General features: G+C 37.3%; 1 protein-coding gene and 2 long non-coding RNA genes across 6 annotated transcripts in view; 2 read left to right on the top strand and 1 right to left on the bottom strand.

Annotated features, from left to right (window-relative positions):
- nphp4 (nephronophthisis 4) overlaps positions 1-16,842 on the top strand; it is a 128,239-nt gene extending 111,397 nt beyond the window's left edge. For 3 of the 4 annotated variants that reach the window (XM_015337161.2, XM_015337160.2, XM_015337162.2), the window contains exons 19-30: positions 1,482-1,640; positions 2,783-2,991; positions 3,882-4,108; positions 5,927-6,116; positions 6,439-6,522; positions 8,134-8,290; positions 8,767-8,852; positions 9,161-9,246; positions 10,053-10,224; positions 10,791-10,970; positions 11,863-12,006; positions 13,092-16,842. In XM_015337161.2, coding sequence (XP_015192647.2) covers positions 1,482-1,640; positions 2,783-2,991; positions 3,882-4,108; positions 5,927-6,116; positions 6,439-6,522; positions 8,134-8,290; positions 8,767-8,852; positions 9,161-9,246; positions 10,053-10,224; positions 10,791-10,970; positions 11,863-12,006; positions 13,092-13,232 — 1,835 coding nt within the window. In that variant the 3' untranslated portion in view covers positions 13,233-16,842. The remainder of the gene's footprint in view (positions 1-1,481; positions 1,641-2,782; positions 2,992-3,881; positions 4,109-5,926; positions 6,117-6,438; positions 6,523-8,133; positions 8,291-8,766; positions 8,853-9,160; positions 9,247-10,052; positions 10,225-10,790; positions 10,971-11,862; positions 12,007-13,091) is intronic. The other variant, XM_015337163.2, reaches the window with a different exon arrangement.
- A 1,942-nt stretch (positions 16,843-18,784) lies between these two features.
- Positions 18,785-21,721, top strand: LOC138225076 (uncharacterized). The gene is made up of 2 exons (XR_011183661.1): positions 18,785-18,907; positions 20,149-21,721. It is a non-coding gene; the product is annotated as an uncharacterized lncRNA (long non-coding RNA).
- Positions 21,722-22,027: 306 nt separating this feature from the next.
- On the bottom strand, positions 22,028-23,993 carry LOC107075589 (uncharacterized). Its single transcript, XR_001477092.2, has 3 exons — positions 23,662-23,993; positions 22,987-23,071; positions 22,028-22,106 (listed from the first exon to the last, which is right to left on the bottom strand). It is a non-coding gene; the product is annotated as an uncharacterized lncRNA (long non-coding RNA).
- Between the last annotated feature and the right edge of the window lie 666 nt (positions 23,994-24,659).

The following is a 24,659-nucleotide window of genomic DNA, read 5'->3' as shown; positions in this document are numbered from 1 at the left end:
TCGTCTCTACTATCCACAACGCAAGCAAGCACCTTTGAAGACAGCAGATTAATCATCTGTTTTTTGTCTTGGTTCATGGAGACATCAGTAGAATAGATTATTTCCTGTAAATGTAGAAAAGAGTCAGTGTACGATATGATAGAGACTCTGGTTGTGTTGTACTGATGCTGTGAAAGGCTCTTGTAATTAAAAAGGAATAGAGGGAACGTGGGCTGCTACTGTGGGATTAGAAATTAACTCAGAATTTTTTTATATTAAAAAGGCATCCGTGTACAGTATATTGTGCTCTTAATTCCTGAGAGGCAGAAGCGATCACTTCATTTCTTTGTCTCTGAAGCAGTCACAATGCCAGAAAATTGGTAATTGGTTTTAGAAAGGCTTCTCTGATCACGTTATCTTCAACTAAGGTGGAAATAATAATAATAATAATAATAATAATAATAATAATAATAATAATAATAATAACAATAATAATATCTTGACTATTTTCCATATGAAAGCTAAATCTTTTATATTATCCACTTCTTTTGTGTCCTTTTGCTTTTGTAGGACATAAGCCTAGAAAGCTCTGTAAACAAATGTAATCTCTTAAATTGTTCTCTTGCTTGACCTTGAAATGTTTCCTTACCGGTATACACATTCTGAGTGTACAAGGAAAAACACATTTGCATTTATATTCCATATACATATTTTAAATCTTTGCTTTTATATGTGAAAAAGTTGAGATACAGACTGAAGGACTGTTGAAGTATATCCCCCTCAAAGTACAGTATATACCAATCATTAACCTCAGTCTGTTTTACTGCACAGCATCACATGTGTCTCACTTGGTAAGTAACTTTTCTAAAATTCTCCTAGTTTCATTCATAACAGTTATCTCAAGGGAGTCATTTCGCATTTTGTAGATGTGCTTATTTCAGTCATCAGCTTCTGATTTAACAAAGCATATCTTAAATCTTTTTAAGATCTCTATTATCTAGGAAAATCCCATATGGTCATTTATGTTTCCTCTGGATTCATTTTCCTACTTTTTTGCATAATTTTGACAACATTTGACAATCTTGCTTTCCTCAAAATACAAGCACTTAAGACTTACCTAATACAAAATACAAAAGCATCTCTGTGTTAATAAATTGGTCTTACACACGTCATTAGCAATAGTTCACAAACCAGAAAAAGAGCAGCTTTTAGCAGTGCCTTCTATGTTATTATATAAATGAAGGAGAAAAAACACTTCACATATTTATAAAAGGTAGACCAAACCTCTTTTGGGCTTTTCTTTCTCCAGCTGTAATAACTATGCACAAGATATGGGAGTGTTAAATTACTTGTTTGCATGTGACCGTTGTTCCTGAAACCGTCTACAGATCTCACTTTGTCCAAATCAGTTAGCGTGCTGAAGGGAACTGAAGAAAGTGACAGAGAATAGGGAAAAGATTGAATTCTTTGTATTTAATATCTTTTTTTCTGTCTTTTTTTAGGGCACCATGTAAACCTGAAAGCAAGGAGGACTGGGACTCTGCCTCCCTCACAGTCACGTGTCGTGTCAGCCCATGATGGCACCAGTGGCTTTGCTGGTGGCAGCCTTTCTTCCAAGAGCCTCTGCAGTCTCAACGGTCAGAATGGTTGCCATTTTGAGAGTGGGTGTGCTTTTGTACCGTGTTGGTGCACGATATATAGCGTCTTACTTTAGAGAGAAAAGAATAGACACTCCAAATTAATATCAACATTAAGAAAAGAACAATTGAACCTGTAAAAAACAAAAAGACTCTGATACCATACAGTACATTCAGAAGTGTTCTCCCATTTTGTCTATTTAAGGTGGAAAAGGTTACTGGTACATAAGCACATTTAAAAACAAACCATTCAACTACAATCTAAACATCTGACTGCCTTTGAACTCTTCAGCTCAACCTGTTTAATGGACTGTAAGGTTTTAGTTGTGGCATTTTCTACATGTTGTGTTATTCATGGTAAATGAATCTCCCAACAGGTCTGTCCTTTCTCACTCAAGTATATTCAGGTTGCCAAATAGCCTAATTCAAAGAAGTATCTGTGATGTCCGACACTCTGTGAGACTCAAGATCTCCTAAAGCATGGGGATTTTCAGGGAAAAGAAAAGTGGCTGATGAAGAGAGATGGGGGAGCCTCTTGAGTAAATCATTCAATCAGTTATCATTGAAGAGGAACAAGACCTCCTAGAAATATTTTTTGGGATATAATGACATTTCTTCTGTTTTCAATAACTCATTAATGTTCCTCGATCCTGGTCCTTTGCTGTGTTTATGTGAAGCTTCTTGCTGTTAGAATCTGCAATTACTAGTTGAAGAATTGCAAACTTACTTGGCATGCTTTCCCGACGCTGTCATCCCAGTTCAGTACCTGAGCTTCTGTTCAATTGAAAATTTAAAATAGGTGAAACCACCTCATTTATAGGCCTCCAAATACTTCATGATATACATTTCATGCAGATTGAAGCCCCTGATTTCACACTGCTGCTGTACTGGATTAATGAACTAAGTCAGGTCTGTATCAGTGGGTTCCTGCTTGCCTTCTAGGGTGGTGCTGCACTCTCCTTTCTTTTAACTCTGCAGAAACAAGCATTACATCTTGGCCTGTGAGCCATTTTGTCCAATTTACCATTTGGTCCAATTTACACATCATGATGTGAAAAACATTTAAGGTATACATTGTTTTACAGATTTCTAAGTAGGCAATGGGAATATTTCAAGCACAGTGCAAGTTTTTACGCACTATTGTTACTTTACCTCTCATTCTGCAGTAAAGAACTCCTCCCGTGCCCAGAGACTAGTGGATACTGACAGCGAGCTGGCTGCCCTCTTGCACAGCCGAATGAAGGAGGCAAGCATTGCTCTGAGGCACGCTGACCCGGAGCTGGACGAGATCCGTCAGCGCAAGTTGGAGCGGATGATGGAAGTTCGCCGTTATGAGAGAGAGGGTCAGATCAGTGAGACGAAGCCCTACACCATGGTGAGAAACAAAAAACTCAAAGGATTGGGAGATCACAGTCATGTGACCCTTATTAACTAATAGCATCACATCTATTATACAAATGGGTTAAGATTTCACTCGTTATAGTATATTTCCTCCTCAGGACTTGCTTGGTACTGGCCACGTTGGCCCAGATACAAAATAGTGCCTTGTTTCTCAAGCTGGTTCCTGGAGGAATAATGACCATTCCTGCTAGGACTTTATGGATAGAATCAGAGAAACGCAGTTGTAATGGACAAATTCAGTTTTCAAATCATGTTGAGAAACATGGAAATACAGATCTTTAATCTAGACCAGCTATAGCTGGAATCTCCACCAAGGGAAATGTCTGTGTGAACTGTGTGAACCTACTGGTGACAAGGGATTGTGATCAATGTGATTCAGAATTAAAGTGGCACAATATCTGTACAAATTTGCAAAGACATGAAGGAAGGCCAGAGATGGCTGAAAACCCTTTAATTCATAGTTATTAAAGTACAACAAAAAGAAGTACTCTACATCTTGGAGACTCAACTGAATGGAGCTTGTCCTCGTTTCTACAGTGTTATGCAGACTGAGAGAGCATGATTCCCCTGGATGGGACACTGGTCATTTACAGGGTTACCCTCAGCAATGCTTGTACAATATCTACAGTTGTGTGGACTGAGTTGGGAGTAGGCCATGCTTACAGTAGCCATTTTTGCAACAGGACTTGAACCCACAACCTTTCAGTAATAGGTCCACAACCCTAACCACTGCTCTGTACGGCACCCAAGCAGAGAACCTCCTTGAGGGTAGGATTTGGCATTAGGGGAAGGTAATGAGCTTAACTGCTATGCTTTTTCAATTCAGCTTGCTTGACTGGACATTTTTGTCTCTGCTCTCAACAGACCCGCAGAGAGGAGCGAGTTCAGCACTCTCAGGATCTGCAGATAATTGAAGCATACCGAGAGCGGAGCAAAGTAGAGAGCATCACTAACATGCTGAGCAAAGCCATTACCATCCAGCACATTGTCTACGCCACTCTGGGTACAGCTGAGTTCTTTGAGTTTGCCTTGAAAAATCCCTTCAACGTGCAGCAGACCATCACCATTGAGTGTGAGGACAAAGAGCTCAGGTACAGTAGGTGTGCCCGTGCCATTCAGGTCACGTCAGTCCAAATACGACTCTACACCTTTCTGTAGCCTTCAACCACTTCATTGTCATATAAACAAAGTTGGAAATATTAATGATAAAAAATAACACTTGGTCTACTTCTTCTTATACTTCATTTTACTTCACCTCTGGTTTCAGTGACTTGTTTTCCTGTCTGGTTTTTGTTTGTACTGTAGTTTTTAAATTTTGAATATTAAGTAGCTGGTGGTTATGAGTACACAGCTTCCCTGATCTCCAGATTGGATGTTACTCCTTTGAAATTAACAGTCATTTAGCCTTTGTGTCATATGGCAGGAATCCAAATGTAACAGTTAAAATGTAATTATAGTATACATACAACATTTCTTTTCAGTGATCTTTAAAAATTAAATTCAGTTTGTTCTCATTTTGAAAAATGAAAGACTGCGCATAAAAGCTATGAATTAGTGGATTATAATGCTTTATTATCCTTTTCAATATATACAGTACAGTGGGAGCTATTGTACTAGTTGTAGAAATTGAAGATGGTAGTGTCGGAAACACATTGTTAATCAGACAAACAGCAGCATCTTCTGCCTTGCAACTGTAAAGTAAAATTAGAGCATCTTGCATAATACATTTGTGGCAATACACAACTTTACTGCTTACCATACTTCACTATTTAAATGAACCCACTCTGAAGACTTGCTGCTAGAATCATGCATTCCATTGTGAATAGCTTTATTTTTATTATTGTATATCGATATGTTTGCAAGTCTGCTCTGAGTGTACAAAATCATATACTGCAGAAAAGCTAACGATTATCGAACAGCAGAGAGCTCTGTTTGTCTGACAGGTGCGTGGCAGGGTTATTATTAATTAGGTAAAGAGGGTTCAATTTCCAGTCTGCTTTCAATACAGGGTAGTAATGATCATCAAGAGAAGATCACCATTGCTGTCTGTGGACTAGGAAAACGAATATGTTTGAGCTCATTAGCAAAAAGAAGTTCCAAATTCCTCATTCTCACTGAGTCCCTTGTGCACTGTGCAGACAGTAGTTCATCTTACTAAACACCTGGCTGAATTAAACACAGATGAATCATTATGGCTTTAAGGATCAACAGGAAATAAAAAAGGGATGTTTCCCTGCCAAATTCTCAGTGGGGTACACTGGAGATCAGAGAAAGAGCGAAGTTAGATTAAAGGTTGGTTCATAGCAAAGCAACAGGGCTCTGAGTCTTTGTATAACATTTTCTACCAGCAGAAAAATCATCTGTTGCTCATACCCATAGACTCACTACCAGACTAACAAAAGAAAGAGATTCTCTTCTACTGTTATTATAGTATCTTTTTTATTACTGTAGATGTTGTTTTTGCTATTCAGAAATTGTTTGAGACATGAAAGTTACATATATTTTTCAAGGTTTTAAATGAAGTACTGATGCCTCTTATTCTATTTTAAATTGATTTTTTTGTGTAGTAATTTCATCACAGGTTTAAACATTTCAAAGGCTAGCACTTACAAAATGTTTGCATTTTCTCCATAAATCCACATGTGTGTTGGGGCCTATGTATAGATGTACAGTAGGTCTTGGATATGCCAGGAAAGACATGTCCATGAAAGAAAAAACATAATAGAAAAATTCAGTTTTTGTGGCCACACACAACATTTCTTCTTTGACATCTCATTTGCTTGTCCTATAGAGCCTTTCAATCTATTTTGATGGTGTGTCTCTGAACCAAATAATGTATTTTCTTTTCAACTAAAAGAAAAAAAAGGTCTTGCAGGGTTTTGGAAATGTAATGATTTGTATTTTGGCAGTGTTATTGTGGACTCAAGGGAATGGAGGCATTTTAAAGACCTGACAAAAACTCTGACTCCCTTGGAAGACGACATGTTTCACCTCCAAGAAAACAGTCTGAAGCTCCAGGTCTACCTTCGCCCCAACGAGACTGTCCACATTCCTTTCAAATACCAGACCTTCACTGCAGACCACACCGCTACGATGCAGGCATGCAGTTTCAGAAACAATTATATTTTAAGAGAGACATATTCCTTCCAGTTCCAGTATGAAAAGATTGTATGCATTAGGTTGCTAATTAATTGTTAAAATTATAATCATTGAGTAAATAGGAACTGGGAAAGGTTTGCATTTCTGGTTTTGATTTAGTAATATCTTAAATAATCCACCAGAGAATGTTAAGCTATTATAGTTATTAATGAGGAGTTAGTCAAAACATTTTGCAACAGTGCATTTTTTGTAGTGTAGTGCATAACTAAGATGCTAACACTGAATGACATTCATAAATTTATATTTTTCTTAATCCTACCAGGGACCAACAGATGCACGTCTGAATAGGAGTGCCAATGTTACACAAAATCAGCAGGCAAAAACAGTTCAGCCAAAGATAATTAAAGTAAGTGTGTCATTCCAAACAGACACTTACAGTACGTAAAAGGTTTCAATTTCACAGAATAAAGTATAGTACCCCACAATTTATAATTAATAAATTGAAAATACAGTAAATAGTGGCTAATTCATGTTTCTTTTTCTGTAGGCAGACATTTTATAGTGAACATGTAGCATGGCTTACTTCCTGTGTTACAGAATAACTATATCTCTGTCTGCATCCTCCACGAGTTATAACCCAGTTTTGCATTTAACTTTTAAGAGAGGTTGGAAGTCATGAAAAATGATATTTTTTGACCGAATATGTAGGGTTTTCCATGTATTCCATTATGACCCTACATCTATATTTCCATTCAAGGAGATTTAAGTAATTTAAGTACAGATCAAAGTCTTATATGGCTAACAAATCATATTTGATACATATTTATTAATTTATATCCTACAATTTCTAAAGGTTACCATGCCACACTTACATTTGTTTACCACATTATACATTTTCTAATCGTATCCAGAAATATGCAGATTAAGTATATCTGAAATTTGATGTGCTCTGTTTTATAATGTCACAACTTGTCAGATCAGTTTTGAGGTAAAACATGATTAAATATACCATCAGAAAATATCATATCCTATATTGTGATCAAGCAATATCAAGTCCTGAACAGGTGCAAATCTTGAACATGAGGTAGCATTGTACACTCATTTTCAAATCTACAGTATCTACAGATTTTTTATAGTTGTGAGAATTTCTTGATAACTTCCATAGGAAATCCATACTATGTGACCAAGCCATGACACTAATCAGCCTTATTTCCAGATTCCCTGTAGTTCCAGGAAAATCCTGAGTCTACACAATGTTTAATGAGTCTGGCAAACTTTAGCACTAAGCTTTAATGTAATATATACAATCAGCATAGAACTTTTATTGGCCTGTGGCAGCCATGTTCATTATAGTTGCAACTTGCCACAAAAAACTTCACAGCAACCTACAGTACCTTATGTAACCATTGTTGTACTTCATTCAAGTTTGCAGCTTAGAGAAGTCTTGGAAGATTTAGCAGAAGCCAAGATGGTCTTCTTGTCATGAGGACTATTATTGTGGTATATAAACTATTGCATGCTTTCAGACAGGGAGCCACAAATTTCAAAATTTGAAAATAATGGTAGAAAAAAATATTTACAGTAGAACCTTGGTTTAACAGACTAATAGGGGAGAAGTGGTATCTGATATTGCTGAATGTCTGTTAAATCATGGATGATGTTTTTTCAGTCCCAAAATATTATAGGAGAAATATACAGTATATATATACAGTATATGAGCTATATGGACACAAACACCCATTATAAGCAGTTGACATAACTTTGACCATTTGCTACATAGATATCGAAATAGGGTCAGAAGTCCAGCTATTGTTTGATAATCACTGAAAAGACTGGCGCCTAATTCCCAGTGCTGTGGCTGCTTGGATGTTATCAAAAGCCACCGGATTTACCGACATGAAACACATATGCAGTGCTGTTCTTATCCCTCCAAGTACAGCAGTACAGCAGTAACTCCTGTAGTTTGCTCTAGAGCTGCATTCAATGTCCTAATCCTTTCTGTTTCCTGCAATTTCAGGTCACGTTCAGAGCTGAGGACAGTAAGCCGCTGGCTCTATGCCAAGTGAATGTAGAACCCACGCCACACGTTATTGATCAGACCTTTCGATTTTACCAACCCGAGCTGTCTTTCCTGAAGAAGTCAATTCGCCTTCCCCCATGGCACACTGTGCCAGGTACTGTGTAGTAAAGCACTTCTCAGTTTTATTGATTCATTGATTTATTTCTTTTCTAAGAAAAAGCTACGACATCTTAAGCTTCCATGATTTGTGAAGTGATTTGTTGGTCTAACACTCATTGCAGTGATCTTGGTGTAGGAGGAGGCAAGAGGTATCAGTACTCTCAGGGTTTGGGGTTAAATGATTAAAGGCCCTTGTGTGTGTAAAGTTAGGTTCCATAGAGCTGAGCTCCATAATTCCGGTTTTACAATATCATTATGTTCTTTGGTTCGATTCATCAGGTGTAAAGAGAAAACGACTGGGAGGGGGACTAAGTCTCATTAGACTTAATTATATCTAAGAAAAGTAATGATTGTCAGCAGTGGGATTCAGTTTGCATAAAGTGTTCTGCATCAAGAAAAGAAAGAATCCCTTGGATTCTCATAGAAAGGTTATTTGAATAGAACATTTGAATAACATTTTTTTTCTTTCAGGGTTGACAGTTGGGGGACAAGGAGGGGAGCCCCAAGTGTATGTTCGCTGTAGTGACCCTAATATCATCTGTGACACTAAAAAGATGGTAAATTTAAAAACAGGCTGATGAACCATTGAAAACAAAAGATGTGAGGGAGGATCTTCTGAAAGATTATTTTGTTGTTCAGTGTGCCAAAAAGCTTCAAGCTTTCATATATCTCTGTATAGAGACAGAATTCTGCTGAAAGATGTTGTTAATAACGGATCAGAACACAAGCGGAGACCATTTGTTGTAAGCTTTTTGTCCTGCAGCATAACCCTATTTGTCAATAAGGCACTGAAGCTTATAGATTCAAAATAGCACTAAAAATGCTATTTACTTATCAATTTCTGTGTTCCTATTAAACCCTACAGGCTCCTGGGGAACCGCAGGATGTTTTTTTGAAAGTGGCAGTAGGTCCGAGCCCGCAAATAAAGAAATTTTTCGTCATGATTTACACGTGCGTACCGTACCTACTGTATCTTTTGAAATGTCAGTGTGAATCCTCATGACTTGAATGACTGTACAGGAACAATCTGCACCTATCCTCTTCCTTTCTTTCTGTTCCTTTACATTAGAACACTGACAGCTCTTTTCTGTTGCACTGGAAAAAAGCGCTCATCTCTCTTGTGATTAATCAGCTGTGCCTAATCTCAATGTCAGTTTTGTGCCCTGATTGGACTTGGCATTGAGATTTCCTCATGTCTCGCTCAAGCACAGCTTCAGAGTTTTAACACGTCATGGTGTCGTCACGGATCAAAATTAAGCCTTGGATGTAATGATTAGTGAAATGTAAATAGTTATGCAGAAGAGAAAGAAAATGATTCTTAAAATTATATCTTAAAGCTTTTCAATGTCAGTCTATATTCATATCAGAGACATTAAATTATATCAAAATGTATATCTGAGTATATACAGTAGGATTTGAAAATGGTATGTAGTTCAGGTGGGTAGCAAATTTGAAAATTGTATGTACAGTAAAGTGTACAGTATGTACAAGGAAATAACTTTTAATAACTCTTCTGTACGTTCATTATAGCAGATTTGCACAGTATTTTATTTTTAATTTTCTTCAGATTTTACCATGCTTATACAGCACCTTGTGTTTATTTTGCCAATATTTTCTTATAGTCTATTGTTGGTATCATATGGTCCTATACAGTACCTCTAACTGGGGAGCTTGCTGTACTTTACTAGATTGCAGTGGTGCAGCAATGAAGTCTCTTTGAAAAAGCAAGCAGGTCTTGATTGTTTTTGCTCTTGCAGGGACCCATGGCTGGCTGTTCCTGTTCAGATCTGGCAGCTCTATGTTCATTCGCTGCAGCGAGTGGATGTCAGCTGCCTGACTGGGCAGCTCACTGGGCTGTCGCTGGTCCTCCGAGGGACCCAGGCTGTCAGGAAGGTGAAGTGCTACACGTCTCATCCCCACGAGCTTCAGGTACATACACTGTGCAGTATTTCCTGTGTTTCACCCTACCCTGTTCCCAGTTTGACCGTAACAATTCTAGCAACCAACGCTCTGCATTAATGAGGGGAACCTTCTTGTAGTTTGACACATTTTGCGGCAGAGAAAATGGGAAATGTTATTTCAATAAAGAGATGTTACATGCAGTTGCACAATTGCAATGCCCTGTGTTTAAATAATTCTAATGAAAATAAAGTACTGGGTCTTGACATTCACTGGAGATGCCTTTGAAGGGGTTATTTTGTTTGTAGAGCTTGCATTGTTTGCACTGAGGATTGGACGACTGACTGTGGCAAGTGCCTTTGTAGAAGACATCTGTATATTACCTCAGTACTTTTTACAAAAACTAGAAAAGGCAAGGATATCCCAGATTCGGTAGTTAAAAACAAACTGCATGTACAAGATGTGCTAACAATAGATCATGTCAGATGTGCTTTAAATAGATCAAAGTCATAACATGCTTTAATTAAACTGTACAGGAAATAGACTATACTTGCAAATCAGTGGCAGACATTTCTTCTTATTTTCCCTTATAACAGATTGACCCAGCGGAAGTGTTTGTTCTTCCCCCAAATGCAGTCCAGGACCTCCAGATAGGTGTGCGGCCACAGAGAGCTGGCAGCAAGTTCATCTACCTGAACGTGGTTGATGTAGAGTTTCATCAGCTTGTGGCCTCCTGGTTGGTCTGCGTGTCCTGTAAACAGCCCTTTATATCAAAGGTAATGAGGCTTGGCTACTACTGCTGTAGTTCAATAGGAAGTAATGCATGTCATTAGTCATGAGTATATAATGCATCTCCCAATTAAATCAATTGTTCAGGACATTGATTGATCCAGAATTTAAACTATGTAACAGTCCAGTAAATGGCTCTATTCACACGTTTTAATGTATTTTTATTCTGACTTCTGTTTAGAGAGAATTCTTTCAAATAATTGTATTATTTTAATTATGGCAAAACCATAATAAGTGCATTATAAAAACAGTTTTGAAATGCAGAAATATATGTAGAGGTCCTTCAACAGCCAAGACAGAAATAAAGGAATAAGACAAAAACATGGACACGTAGGAGCAGAAATAATTCTGTGACTAAGGTTTCAGTTTTAATTAATTTTTAAGCATGTTAAAAATACATTTCCTATTGAATTCTCCTCCCTCCTCTTTAAAGTGTCTGCCTTTATCCCACTCGATAATTTTTCTGTCAGTAATTTCTGAATGCATGGCACACTGCTGTGACTTCATTCTGTTGTGACATAGATAACTAAAACAGAAGGATTCCTGCACTGAAATTCATTTAGAACTAATCTGACATCTTTCTGATGTAGTTCAAGTAGGCAGCTGCGTCAGCATGGGTAGGCTGCAAAGGAACAAGTAAAGGTTTATTTCATGCTGAAAAGAGAAGAAAAAAAACACAACGTTTTGACTGAGCAACCTCACACCCGAAGAAGGCTCCACAGCTGAAACGTTGTGTTTCCTTTCTTCTCTTTTCAGCATGAAATACATCTTTCTGGTATCTTTTTTACAGCAAGTGAAAGTGCTGAGCGGTTTCCACTTGGAAGGTGTTTTTTTTCCTTTGAGAAAAATGGTGTTTCTTTTCTTTTATGTCTTTTCCAGGCCTTTGAAATTTCACTCCCAGTGGGAGGGGGAAAGGGCAGCAACAAGAAAATTACCTACACCAATCCTTATCCCTCCCAGAGAGCCTTCTTCCTGCACACTAACCGCCCAGACCTGCTTCAGTTCAAAGAGGACACTTTTGAGGTGAGCACTGGTACAGCTCTGCCTCCCAGAGTTGGCTCAGTACAATGAGGTCTACTCTGTACTGAGCGTTACCTCAGCCTTCTAAATATGCCTGTATGTTTGTGTGTATGTGCTGCAATGTTGCATGCATGGAGACATTAGTTTAATAAACTGTATTGACACATTGGATTTCAGCCATGACGAAATAAACTGCTTTATTTTGACTTCATAATTGAATGTTTGGATCTGTACAGCTGGCTCTTGTTTAAGACAGAGCATAAAGGTATATGAAATTACTTCTCTGAAATTCTTTCCTTCATTCTCAGTTTCATAACAGTATTTCACATGCATTTTCCACAGACTGATATCAACAGCCTCAGGATTTTATTTCGCACATTCAACATAAATTATTGAGTGGAGAATACCTTTCTTTTGGTTTTGACAATTTCAGCCTTAAAGGCATAACCTTAGGCCCCATTTGTAAAACATGATGAAAATTAGATCCTCAAGAATAGGTGGTAATTCTAATGACTTTAGAGTCAGTTGTCTTCTGTTGTAAATTTCCAGATTGTATTTATAAACCTATATCCCTGTGACTAGACTAGACCTGTCTGTCGATTCCTATTAAAATCCATTAATTTAATCTTTTTTTAGATTTTAATTAGCAAAGGTACTGAGTAAATAACACTTATCAAGAAAATCCAGATTAAACTTTCCTGCAGCTATAACAAATGCAAAACAGCAGAAATAGGTACAGTAGATCTTTTTAGCAGCATTAATAATTTCAAGTTAATTTCCTGTTTTATTTAACTGCTGAGACCATTAAACTAATCAGCCCCCTACTCATGAATTTTATCAAAATTTCCTTCTACTTTATATGAATAAATCTTTGATTTATTTGTTAAACAACTCACTTTTTGAGTCAGGTGCGTTTCTCTATTCATTCTAAACAAAGCAAAAACAGAGGACATAATAAAACATTAGTATAGTCTTAATGTTTTTATTAGTAGGGGTAAAATGTTTTAACAGTGTCAAACTGAACAAATGCTATGTCAACCCTTTTTGTTGTGTTGCTTGAACGTCCTGTTTAAAATGTCTTGTTCCAGACTGGAGCTGGGGAGGTATATACCATTGGCCTTCGCTTTGCACCCAGCCAGAGTGCAGGAGTCGAGGAGATTCTCATCTTCATCAATGACCAGCAAGACAAGAATGAGGAGACGTTCTGTGTGAAGGTGGTATATCAGTGAGCCCTTGTCAACGCCCACGGCCCACTGCAAGCTGGCAGCAAAGACGTGTTGTGAAACCCAGCTCCAGTCCATCAATGTCATCCTTCATGCAAGCAGCACAGAGCACTTTACAAACTAATAAACTCATGTCTGCAAAGATTCATCAAAATAGGCCTAGAATTCAAAATGCTGACAGTTTCTGCCACATTGAGTTTCTTCCGATGAAAGAGGTACAACTGAAATGTTCCTGGTGCCTAACAAACTGTAGCCCCTGTCTATTTATAATCTAGGGTCCATACGGCCATGGTTATCTAACACAGGAAAGTAAGGTTTCACAGTCCCATGAGAAAATGTGTGCCGAATACCAGAGTGTTGAGCTGATATTCCTTTCGTGAACTAACTTAATTTATTTAGCGTATGAAGTATTTTATAGCTGTTTTACACAGAACCTGGCCATCAAATAACTTAGAGATTTGCAGTGACTAGAAGAAGACTGCACTACAATGTCCAGCAGCCCATTCTGTTCCAAAGGAAGGTTATAGTCCTACGGAGGACAAAATGCTCATTCTACACGTGAGGTTTGAACCACTACTTTCACAGAGGGTCCCAAAGTATAAGGCACAAAACATGAAATCAATGATTACTATTTTTAATACATCAATTTACTGTCACATCAGACTTTGTACAAGACAGCAGTTTAGATGGTGAAAAGCGTTTTCAAGTGGATTTCCTGTGACACTGCATATTCCTTTTAGCACATAGTAGAAGCAGGTTTGAAAATGGTAATGTAGAGTACTGTCTCACATACTAGAATAAATATTCTGAAAAGCAGCTGTGATATCGTTCTCAAAAAGCATTTAAAGAATTATGTCACCTTAATTTTCTGCTACAGAAGGGGCAAAAAAGAAGAAAATAAATTTTCTTCCTGGTCTTTTACATTTCTGTAGCATTTCGGAATGATGTAACACATACACATTTTTACAGCTGAAGCGGAAAGTTTTATGTTGTATTCAAGGTTTTAATGATTAAAACATAATTTGTTTCATGACATTTTGGACAAACATCCTTCTTCTGCTGCTGAAGAAGAAATATAATCACAGTACAGTAAACTAGTTCAAAACATTCTGTGCTTGTCAGAATAGGAGAAGATTCATTCCTAATTCTCCAGTATGAAGATCAGTTCTTTCTCCTTTTGTCTGCAGGAAGCATTTGTTCAATAACACTGATTTGCTCCACAGATGGTTAATGTCTTCAGCATTATGAATATTGTTACCAAAGTGTCAGCAGCTGGAAATTTTTTGGTATGAATTTGAAAGTTTTGTACAGTTTCCGCATAAAAACCCTCAGTTAATCTTTTAGGTTTAGATTTAGTTGCATTTTTACATGACATTAACCGTTTTTTACACAGGAACATGATGTGTAAAGGACAAATAGCAATCAATGGTATAAAGCTGTGTTGAGATTGATATATTTGCAAGTAGTATATTTTAGTATATTGCATGGAAAATTACCTATTTAAAAGCTCTTCAAAAGGATGAATCTCACTGTGGACTGTGAAAAGAACTTAAAGTTATTTTCCTTTCTATATGAAATTAGCAGGGTGTGGTGTGTTAGAATGGCTCCTGCAGATGAAACTTGAGAAATGTAGTCCAGTTTCTGTGCACAATTATTTGTGCTTTATCAGTACGTGGGGTGGTGGTTGAGGACATGAAATTCTGTTGTCTGTGATTTTTTTGCTGTAGGTTCATGCATTCTCTCTACCTATGACAAAAATTGCCCAAAGTATTTTCTGTTGTTTGTATTGTAGAAAATCAAGAGATGCTGCAAAAAGACAGGCATGTAAATGTTGTGTACAACATAATACCTCCCTTTATTTTTCATTCATTTGTACAGTGCAGGGCAACCACCTTGAAAAACTATACATAGCAAAATGGTCAATTATATTAAGTATAATAAGTCTATAGTAAGAAAAAATGAACTGTTGTGAAAGATAATTAGGCAAACTGCAATGTGATTTTCAGTGGGCAAATGTAGCTCTCATTACTGAATGGCTCATAAGATTTCCCAGGTACAGATTGTTTCTCTAAGAGCTTTTGCAGTAAATACTGTCAACAACCTTGGGCTTATATAACTCTGCATTAATACAGTCTTTCTTATTAAGATTCTGGAAGATAAAATCATTTGGTGTTAAAACATGTACAGTATATGATACATACTGTATACACAATCACTATCCATCTAAACCTTATCAAAAGAAACAAATGCGTGCATAAAAATGCTTCCCTTGCATAATTATAACATAAAAACTGTTCTGTTGTATCAACCTCTCCTCACAGTGAGACAAACAACAATAGAGCTGTGGGTATCCTTAAGCAGCTTCTCACTATTCCAAATGCTGGTTTAATGCATTCCTGTGCTTTATGCTAATTTTAGCTTGTTTTGACAGTTATCGAAACAGAGAAAAAGAAATATACACAGAACAACTGAACCTTAACCAGAGCCAAGTAAAACCCAGCACTTGGTACTGTTACATTTATGAGTTTTAAAAGGTGTTCAGGTAAATTTAATCAGACAGCACAGCTACTGGAAGCAATCACTGGTGCCTAAGATCACTGTAGAAGCTGCATGTCCTTCAGGAACTTCATTCTAGCAGAGACCCAGGGCTTGTGCATGCTGGTAAAAAGCAATAAAGACGAGCGCCAGACACAAACCAGTCATTCTTCCATCCAGGGTTACAGTGGAGGATATTGTCGGTGTCGGGCTCAACTTATAAGTTCGGGATCATCAGAGAAACAAGAAGGGGTGCTACGAGAAAGCAACAAGCAAGCCATATTCTCAGCTCCTCTAGAACGATTGCTACTATTTCAGTAATCAAACAAATCAAAGCAGTACAACACTGGTAAGGCTGCTTCATTGGACAATATATCTATATTGTGATGCTTAAACACGATATGTGTACACAGCTTTTGCAATGATTGAAAAATGAGGGTATTTTCAGAATTAAAGGAAACTAAACCAAACTTTTAAAGGGAGACCTCTTCCCCTTGAATTTTACTTCTAAAGAGAAAGGAAAAAACACTTTATTAAAGCTCTTTGCTGGTCCAAGGTTGGTGTGCATTAATGTGCACACTCTCCATGCTGTTATTTGGAATTACTGACATTTTAAAACTGCTGCCTCTGAAAATAAAACGATCTAGATTTAATACACCACACATTCACAGGACCAACTCTTCCCGTGCAAATAATTGTGAATATACTGTATACAGTTAATAAAGTTTACAATAAATTTGATTTCACACTGATGCTCAGCAGGTGGCAGTCTGGTACTTGAAATTGCCTTACAGTGGATTTCATTGCTGGATGACAAAGGGATTATCAGTGAACTATATCCACTTCAAAAAGGTTTATCTCAAAATGGACGATGAATGTATTTTATTTGAAATATGTGATTTTGTGCTGTTATTTTTGAGTAAAATATATGTAATGACTATAAAATGATTCAGTCATTCATTTTAAAAAATTCATTGCAGAGTAAATGTTTGTATGCCCATTATTTTTAATGTGTATTGTTATAAGTGTATTAGTATATCTATGAAATAAATAGTGAAATAAATTTGATATATTACCTCAAGCCGATTTGGTTCTCTGAAATGTTCAACGGCATAAATAAATTCTGTATTTTACCAAGTTTTTTTTTAAGACTTGGCTGATTTATGCATTTATTTGAGAGAAAACTGGGATATATATTTAAAAACAACTTATTAGCATAGTGCTTAAATGTATTTTTGTCATCAGGCTAAGAAAATACTGCTTTGCTATGCAGCCTGTTTTCATTAATGTCCTGGGAAACATAAAACAGAACTCAGGATTTGTTTGTTTAATCAATGAAGGAGGATTTACAGACGCTATATTTTCAAAGGCTGTAATGGGTTTTAAGCAGATGCGTTGAGTTATAATGGAATATACTGAGAGTACGAAGGGATCCATGACATGAAAAACAGTCAAGCCAATGTTGTACATCTTCGCCAAGGGACTGCACCTCCTAGAGCTGTGTCCCACAACACGGGGGTCAGAGATACACAGGAGAGCAGACACAACCAGGACCGATGCATAACGGGGCCTTACAGTATAATATAAACCCCGACTGTATCCAGTACACCAACCTCCATCCATCCATCATCAGTCACAGATCCGTCTGAGGGCATGCTGGAGCCTATACTGAAAGCACACATCACAAGGTGGGATAGATTGAAGGGCTTCTGGGCTGCACTACAAGCCCACTCCATAGGAGGGCCATGGAGAAAAAGACAACTTAGGTCAGCCCAAACCTAGCCAGCACATCATGTGGTAGACAGCAGTGCACCCACACTGACACAGGGATGACCTGTTAATACTGTCACCCCAAGCCAGAACTGAACTCAGGGCACTGGAGTTGTGATATAGGAGCGTTAAGCACCACACATTTTCATTCTAAAAAATATTCAGAAAGGCTGAAAAAAGTAATCAATGCCTGAGAACTTCATTACCAAAGTATTGAGGTGATACAAAGTATTAAGGAAATAACAGAAAGAGGGATAGGAATCTATATAAAACCGTAAGGATTTAAGGAGGCAAAAAGTGTGTGACAAATGAATGCTAATACCCGAGCCCCTTCAAGACATATTTCTAAATTTAAGAAACACGAGAAATCATGGTTACTTTTTAAGGTTAGTCTAGTGGGCCGCAACAGGTTGTACACACTGTACTATACAGTTCAATTTCTACAGGTTCGTAGCAGAATGCTCAACTGGATTTTTTGTTTCAGTGTTGCTGGTGCACTAGCAAAAGCAATGCCTGTGGAAGAGGTTTGGACATTAATAGTGCACAATCCGTGATTTTTACTACTGCATTCTCTCAGCAATTCACTCGGAACGAAGATGAACTTGAGCCTTTTGCTGGTAGAGAGAGAGTAGCGCTCGGCAGTGGTGTCTCCTTTTTATCCAGATCTAGAAGCTCAGTCCTAACGGTTCCGAGTCTCCCCCAGAAGTTTTAAAAAAAAAACTGGCAGATTATTTTAGGATTAGTACAGGTATAGTTATTTATTTTTTTAAAAAATTGAACAGATTTAGTATTTCCATAACTGCAGATCGAAAATGCGCAGTTCCATTCTTGAGGTGTACCAGAAATCATTTACTGCCTGTGTCAGCCACCATGATTGTCAGCAAGAGGAGGTCAGTGAATGAAGGTCCTGATGTTTTCTCGGCCCAGAATACAACTCGGTATTATTGCACTCCCTATGAGCCACACAACCTGAAGTGCTTATCAGTCACATAGAGATTCAATATAGTACTCGAGTGGTTGAGCTCTACGCCCAGTTGCGGGATCGAGACTCCTTGGGACCAGCCCGCTTCTAAGTTTGGTGACGCTGGTTCTCTATCAAGCCGGCTTTAACAGGAATAAATTGGCGGTTTAGGTGACGTGGAAGTGGAAGTAACTATCCACTTGTAAAGACCATTGGCCTTTGCCTCATCAGTTGCAGTCTGCAGGTGTTTTGCGAAGAGACTCCGCCCTCCTCAGCTGTGCCAGGTAAGATGGCGGACGTTGCAAAACGAAGCGAAGACGGTCGTTGTATCTTTTTAGTGTTTATCTTTTAAACCGTCGTTCAAGTCATCTTTAACAAAACCGTAAACGTGTTTGAAAACAGGTTAAGCAAACGGGTAAAGTCTTTAATGAGTTTTAACTTCATAATGTATTATGCCTTTACGACGAAATGTTAAATTGTGTTCTAAACGGGTTGGGGCGAGAGTCATGAAACTATAGTTTAAGGATTTGCTCTTTTTCTTTTTGCTGTAGAGAAATGGTAAGAAAACCGCTCAAAAAGAAACGGGCATTTCAGTGTTTAATTAAACATCCTAACTCGGAAGTTGGTAGAGTAGTCGGGGACATGGAAATGTTTGATCCCGTAGGTTTTTTTATTTCAAAACTCACTGGCTCTGCTTGTCAGTTATGTAGAATTTATAACCCTTAAAAAAAACTTTCATTACCAATACGTCTACTGTCCTGGGGTCAGTCCTTTGTAAACCCGATCAATTGCGGTAAATAAGGCTTATAGTAACGGTATTGTTACACTATATTATGTTACATCGCTATGCAGAAGTATCAGTACAACTTTTCCCATTAAAACCAAACAGAAATAACTGCTAAATATATTGAGGTTGTGTATCTATATTAAATCTATAAACATATATTGTAGGGCTCTCGGGTTAACGTGGGTATGCACCCTCGCCGAAGCGAAGCAAATGTAGGAATTACATTTGAGTGTAATTAAGAGTGTAATCTGTCATGTCATCGTGCTGTTCCTGTTGACCTTTGTTTCTCAAAAGGTGGTTGTAGTACAAAAATATTGATTTGTGCAAGACCATATGCGTGTGACGTATATTTGATATGTGAATATCAACACTGCATTTTAGATGACCCAGTTTCTACTTTGAGCTACACATTAAACATTTGTCCAAATGGAAAATCACCCAAAGGCAATATTGAAGGAATATTTGCTGAGATAGATTGTGTGTTTGTAAGGCCTGCAAAATGAAATCTTTCCACTAATTGAAGGGAGGGGCTGCATGTGTGCAGCAGAGGTCTTTTCTCCTCATGACAAAAGCCTATTATAGTACATGGAGATTTTCTCTCATAAATAATGGACTGTGCTTTTCCTAATAGTACTCATAATTTGTATGTAGCTTAAAACATTGTGCCATATTATGTATGAATATTTGACGAACAATTTAAATCATATTGATTTTTAACAAATAATCTCTGAATAATCTGAAAAGAAAAAGTATGTTGTTCATTTACAGTCACGCAAAATATCACATTACCTATTTTGAACTTTTGAAAAATTATTTTCTGAACTGGAGTGCTTTAGCACCATTGATATTTCCTTCTGTTCCTTCTCCAGTGAGAGCTGCCAGGCTTGTTGAAGTAGGCCCACTGCACCCTGTGGAGCATAGGACCTCAGTGACTTCCAGCAGACGGGACTATAAGATGCCCTCTCTGCCTTATTCCAGGTGTGCCTCATTCTCTTCAGTTCTGCCTCTGTGTCTCCTCACCAGGTGGTGTTAGACCCTTCTCTCTCTTTTCCCTTGTGAAATCAAAGGAAGGGACTGTCAGGTCACTTGGCTGTCTCACCTCACTTTCCATGCTTTGTCTGTATGCCTACATTTGAATTCTGAAGCTTGCAATAACATTCTACAGACAAAATGTCGAATAAATGCTTCCATACTTTTTGGGTGGCGCTGCACAATGCAGTATGACCGTGACCAAAAGCTTATAGTCAGTGCAGCCAAGGAGTTGATCATAAGACAAAAGTGGCTCAGTCAACGTCCAGATGTAAAACCAATAGAAATGCATGAAGAAAAGTTTAGTTGGAATACAACAGGAATAGGTAAGAACTCGTAGATGGCTGCAGCAAAGCATTGTGATGGATAACACTGTCATTTGAGCTCAATAATTGTAACTTAATGCAGTTATTTTTTCAAAGGGGTATGAAACAAAACACTGTATACTGTGTGCAATTTACCTAAAATAAATGTGTCCTGGTGCTAATGGTTATTTGAAATCACTGTGTTGAGCACAAAGTATGATTTTGTTCCAATGTGATGAGATTATTGCTTGTAAAAACCCAACATAAATTGGATGTTGTAAATATTCATATTAATCGAAGGAAGGGACTGTCAGGTCACTTGGCTGTCTCATCTCACTTTCCATTGCTGTTTAATCTTTGCTGCCTACCGTGTCTTTCTCACACCTGAAGAAGGCCTCACAGCCAAAATGTGTTTTCTCTTTACTCTTTTCAGCATGGAATAAACCTATTACTTGTTCCTTATTCATAATAATCTCATGATCACAAATACCACTTGCTTAACTGTAAATTATATTTTTTCTTTGCTTCCCCACTCACTTTGGAGGATACTGTATGTCTATTTACTGAATCTAGACTCTGTGGACAGTAAAGATTCTGTCCTGTTTAAAATTAGAGGTTTGAATAAGGAGCTTCATGATTGTGTGGGCTGCAGAGGAACAAGCAGAAGTTAACTCCACGCTGAAAAGTAGAAAACCTTTTCTATTGGATTTCTGTACTTGTTTAAAATTCACTGTAGATCCATCTAACAACTGCTTTATGTAATGTGAATGTTGTGCACCATTTTCTGTTGTAAATATTTCTTAAATTAATGTTTAAATTTTACATTAACTGCTTGATGTTTAAACACTATTATAGACCTGCAAAGTAGTGTAACCCAAGTTTACTGCTCTTTTATTTGCCTGCTTTAACTTTTCAGAAAAAAAGATTGTAACTATTTGTGCAGTATCCAACACTACATCTTTTTTATTCTACTATCGTAAATGATAATTTCCAGTGTTTCCCTGATGGCTGCTGTCGTGGGTGGTTATGTCCCAAACATGGTTCTGATCCTGTTGCACTATAGTACATTTACAGCCATTGTGTGCTCAATAAAGTGTTGTTTGCTGTACATCTTGCTTGTTTACCGAGTTGTGCTTATCTCTGGAGGGACCACTGAGACCACACCTCGCAGGCAAAGGAGAGTAAAGGCCCATAACTACGTTCCCTGAGAAGACTGGAAATGATTCTGCAAATGCCCGTCATTTTCATTAACTAAGACTGCTAATAAACTGAGCCTTTGGGTTGGGTTCAATGCTTATATCACATTGATATCAAACGCAAAGCCTGTCTGTGCCTCGGCTTGGTTTGGAGGCAAGACGTCCAGAGGGTGGCACTCAGACCTGGTTAGAGTTCAAACACAAGACAAGACAATAAATTCACATAAAAGAGTTTAATGAAGAAAAGCAACAGATGTTTTTTTTCTGATCAGAAGGGTTCCTCATCTGCAGGACAACCTAGAACAAAGAAAAATAAACTTTAGCACACATTTACTGTACAAAGCAAAACAAGAACATTTAAAAACTACCAGTAGACCTTGGTTCGGAATAGAATAAATGTGACTTCTCTAAGCATTTTAATGTTCGCATATCAGCACTGATTTGCAAGAGGCCCTTCACTAAGCACACTAATGTTTTCAATTTGTAAAATTGTGTTCTTATCTCTACCAGAGTGTAGCACAAATGCAAACCTCAGAATAAATATTGCCCACACTCATTAAGGCAATACATATTTAGCTAGAGTAAGTTCTACTGTAAAAGCATAACCCATCACAGCCAACCATTTTCAAATGAAAAGTTCTTTGTAAAAGGATAAAACTATCAACTATACAACATCTCTTCAAAATATCACTGCGATTCCTTTAGAATGGAAAACTAATGAAACAAATGGCCAAGAACAAAACTGTCACATCCATTGCATATATACAATGGATATATTGTATTAAATATTAAGTATTAAATACAAAGCATGTACAACTTTCATTAGAGAGGCAGCTTACTTTTTAGGCAACATTTCTTTCTTGTAAAAGGTACAACTACAGCTGGGATTTTAAATATGTTTTACAAGATGGGGCTATTCCCCGTTTAATAAGTTAACAATAGAAACCACCTAAACTCATTGTAATAAGACACTAAATAAAAAACTGAATAGTTTAGAATAGGCATCTGAAACTTCAAGATTACCTTGTGCTTTAAGGGTGCCAGAAATTACCTTCACATAAAAGGTTTAAGGGGCTTTTGTTTGGCTTTAGAAGATCGCAAAAATAGGTCCACTTTAGCAGGTAAATACGTCCAAGCATTTTAAAATGCTATGTAAGATAAACTGAACTCACCTTACCCGTAAAATGTATTTCCCAAGCATTTTTCTTCTTTGAAGATGAAGTTCACGAAGACTGGAGCAACGGGATGTTCCCATGTGACTCCTGAAGGCAAAAATAAAAAAAACTTTGATCATATACTTTAATTGGCGGACAGTAAGATGCCTGTGTTTGCTAGTTCCAGCATCAAACGTTTTTATATACACTCCTTATTAAGACCAGCCTGAAATTCAGTGTAAGCAAAAATTGATTATTGGTCTTAGTACAATATTTATTAAAGCACACCGAGTTTACATTTAAGGAATAAACTTCTGTCACTAGGAAAATAGCTTTTGCAATACTAATTGCCTATTTTAAAAGTCCCTTCCATTATATTTGTGACGATAACTGCACTTATTTGTATTACTAGAACACAAATAACTGAAATTCATACATCCTTTCGACAATCGAAACCATTGATGAATAGCACATCTAAAAACACTATTATATCGAGCTTTGAATTATATTGAATAAGAACTGAATGCAAATGTCAGGTAACACTACATAAACAAGACAATGAACAAACAAATTAGGAGTGGTTATATTTCATTTCAAATTAAGTGACAATAATCTGACTAGATGCTTTTCAAGCTTTTAAAACCGATAGATTTTAAAACAGAAAACGACGTAACATCAATAACCAAACGTCGACTTACCCAGCAAACTAAATCCTGTTCCTTAAAATCTGATCCTGACCGAAGCTGCAATGATACAACTACAGTATATTATACTTATTTCTTTTTTAAAAGTATAATTAAAGTTAATATCGCTCCCGTTTGTACATTTTTAGAAGTCCGGTACTTTGAAACGGCCGCCATCTTGTCCTCCAGGTGAGCAGGTGAACTTAATGGGAGTTGATTACAAATTGATTTGGGGTTCAGCCCGCCCTTCAGTTAAGTTTTCCACCTCCACCACAAGGTGTCCCAGTCGTTTTCTCCCTTTACTTTTTTCTAATTATAATTTTAATATTTTAAAGAAGAGAAACGCACTATTTTATTATCACTGAATCAGCGAATTACATATATCCATCGCTGCACAACTATCACTATGAAGAGGGATTCAGTCCTTCTCGATAGAGATCTGTTCACAGTACAGGGCTCGACAAAGCGCCCTGCTAATCTCTAAAACAACTAGCAGTCGCCTGCTGGGCTCCCTTCGTGTACAATTCGTTTTGAACAACAGAAAAAAAAGCATTTTCTACCATGAAACAGAAAATGTGTTATTCCGTGACCTAGAATGTATGCCCTATATAGTCTTACATAGTTATTGTTTATTAAACAAAACATGAAATATATTCTTACACACATGGGTCTTTTATATTACCGGTGTCGAGGATACATCTTGCCCGAAGAACAAAATTTACTTCTCTGCAATTTGTCCTGTGTTTCCGTATGAATAATAATAATAATGAAGGATAACTTAGGCCTGCAAATTTCTTTATTACATAAATCAGACTACAAAGATACCTATAATTACCTTTTGGATTTATTATTGTTTGCTCTGTGAAAGAAAGAGCAGCATATTGTGAATCTTTTTTCCCCCTTAGTACATAGAGTGAACTGTTGTTGTGAAATGAAGTTCAAATTTTAAATGTTGTTTATAACAAGAGTTCGGGAGGGATGACAACAACCAAGTTCAATCAAGACTCAGCCGT

The sequence above is a fragment of the Lepisosteus oculatus genome, chromosome 25 (assembly GCF_040954835.1).
Source record: "Lepisosteus oculatus isolate fLepOcu1 chromosome 25, fLepOcu1.hap2, whole genome shotgun sequence".
NCBI lineage: Eukaryota > Metazoa > Chordata > Actinopteri > Semionotiformes > Lepisosteidae > Lepisosteus > Lepisosteus oculatus.
This window is presented reverse-complemented; position numbering and strand designations above follow the sequence as displayed.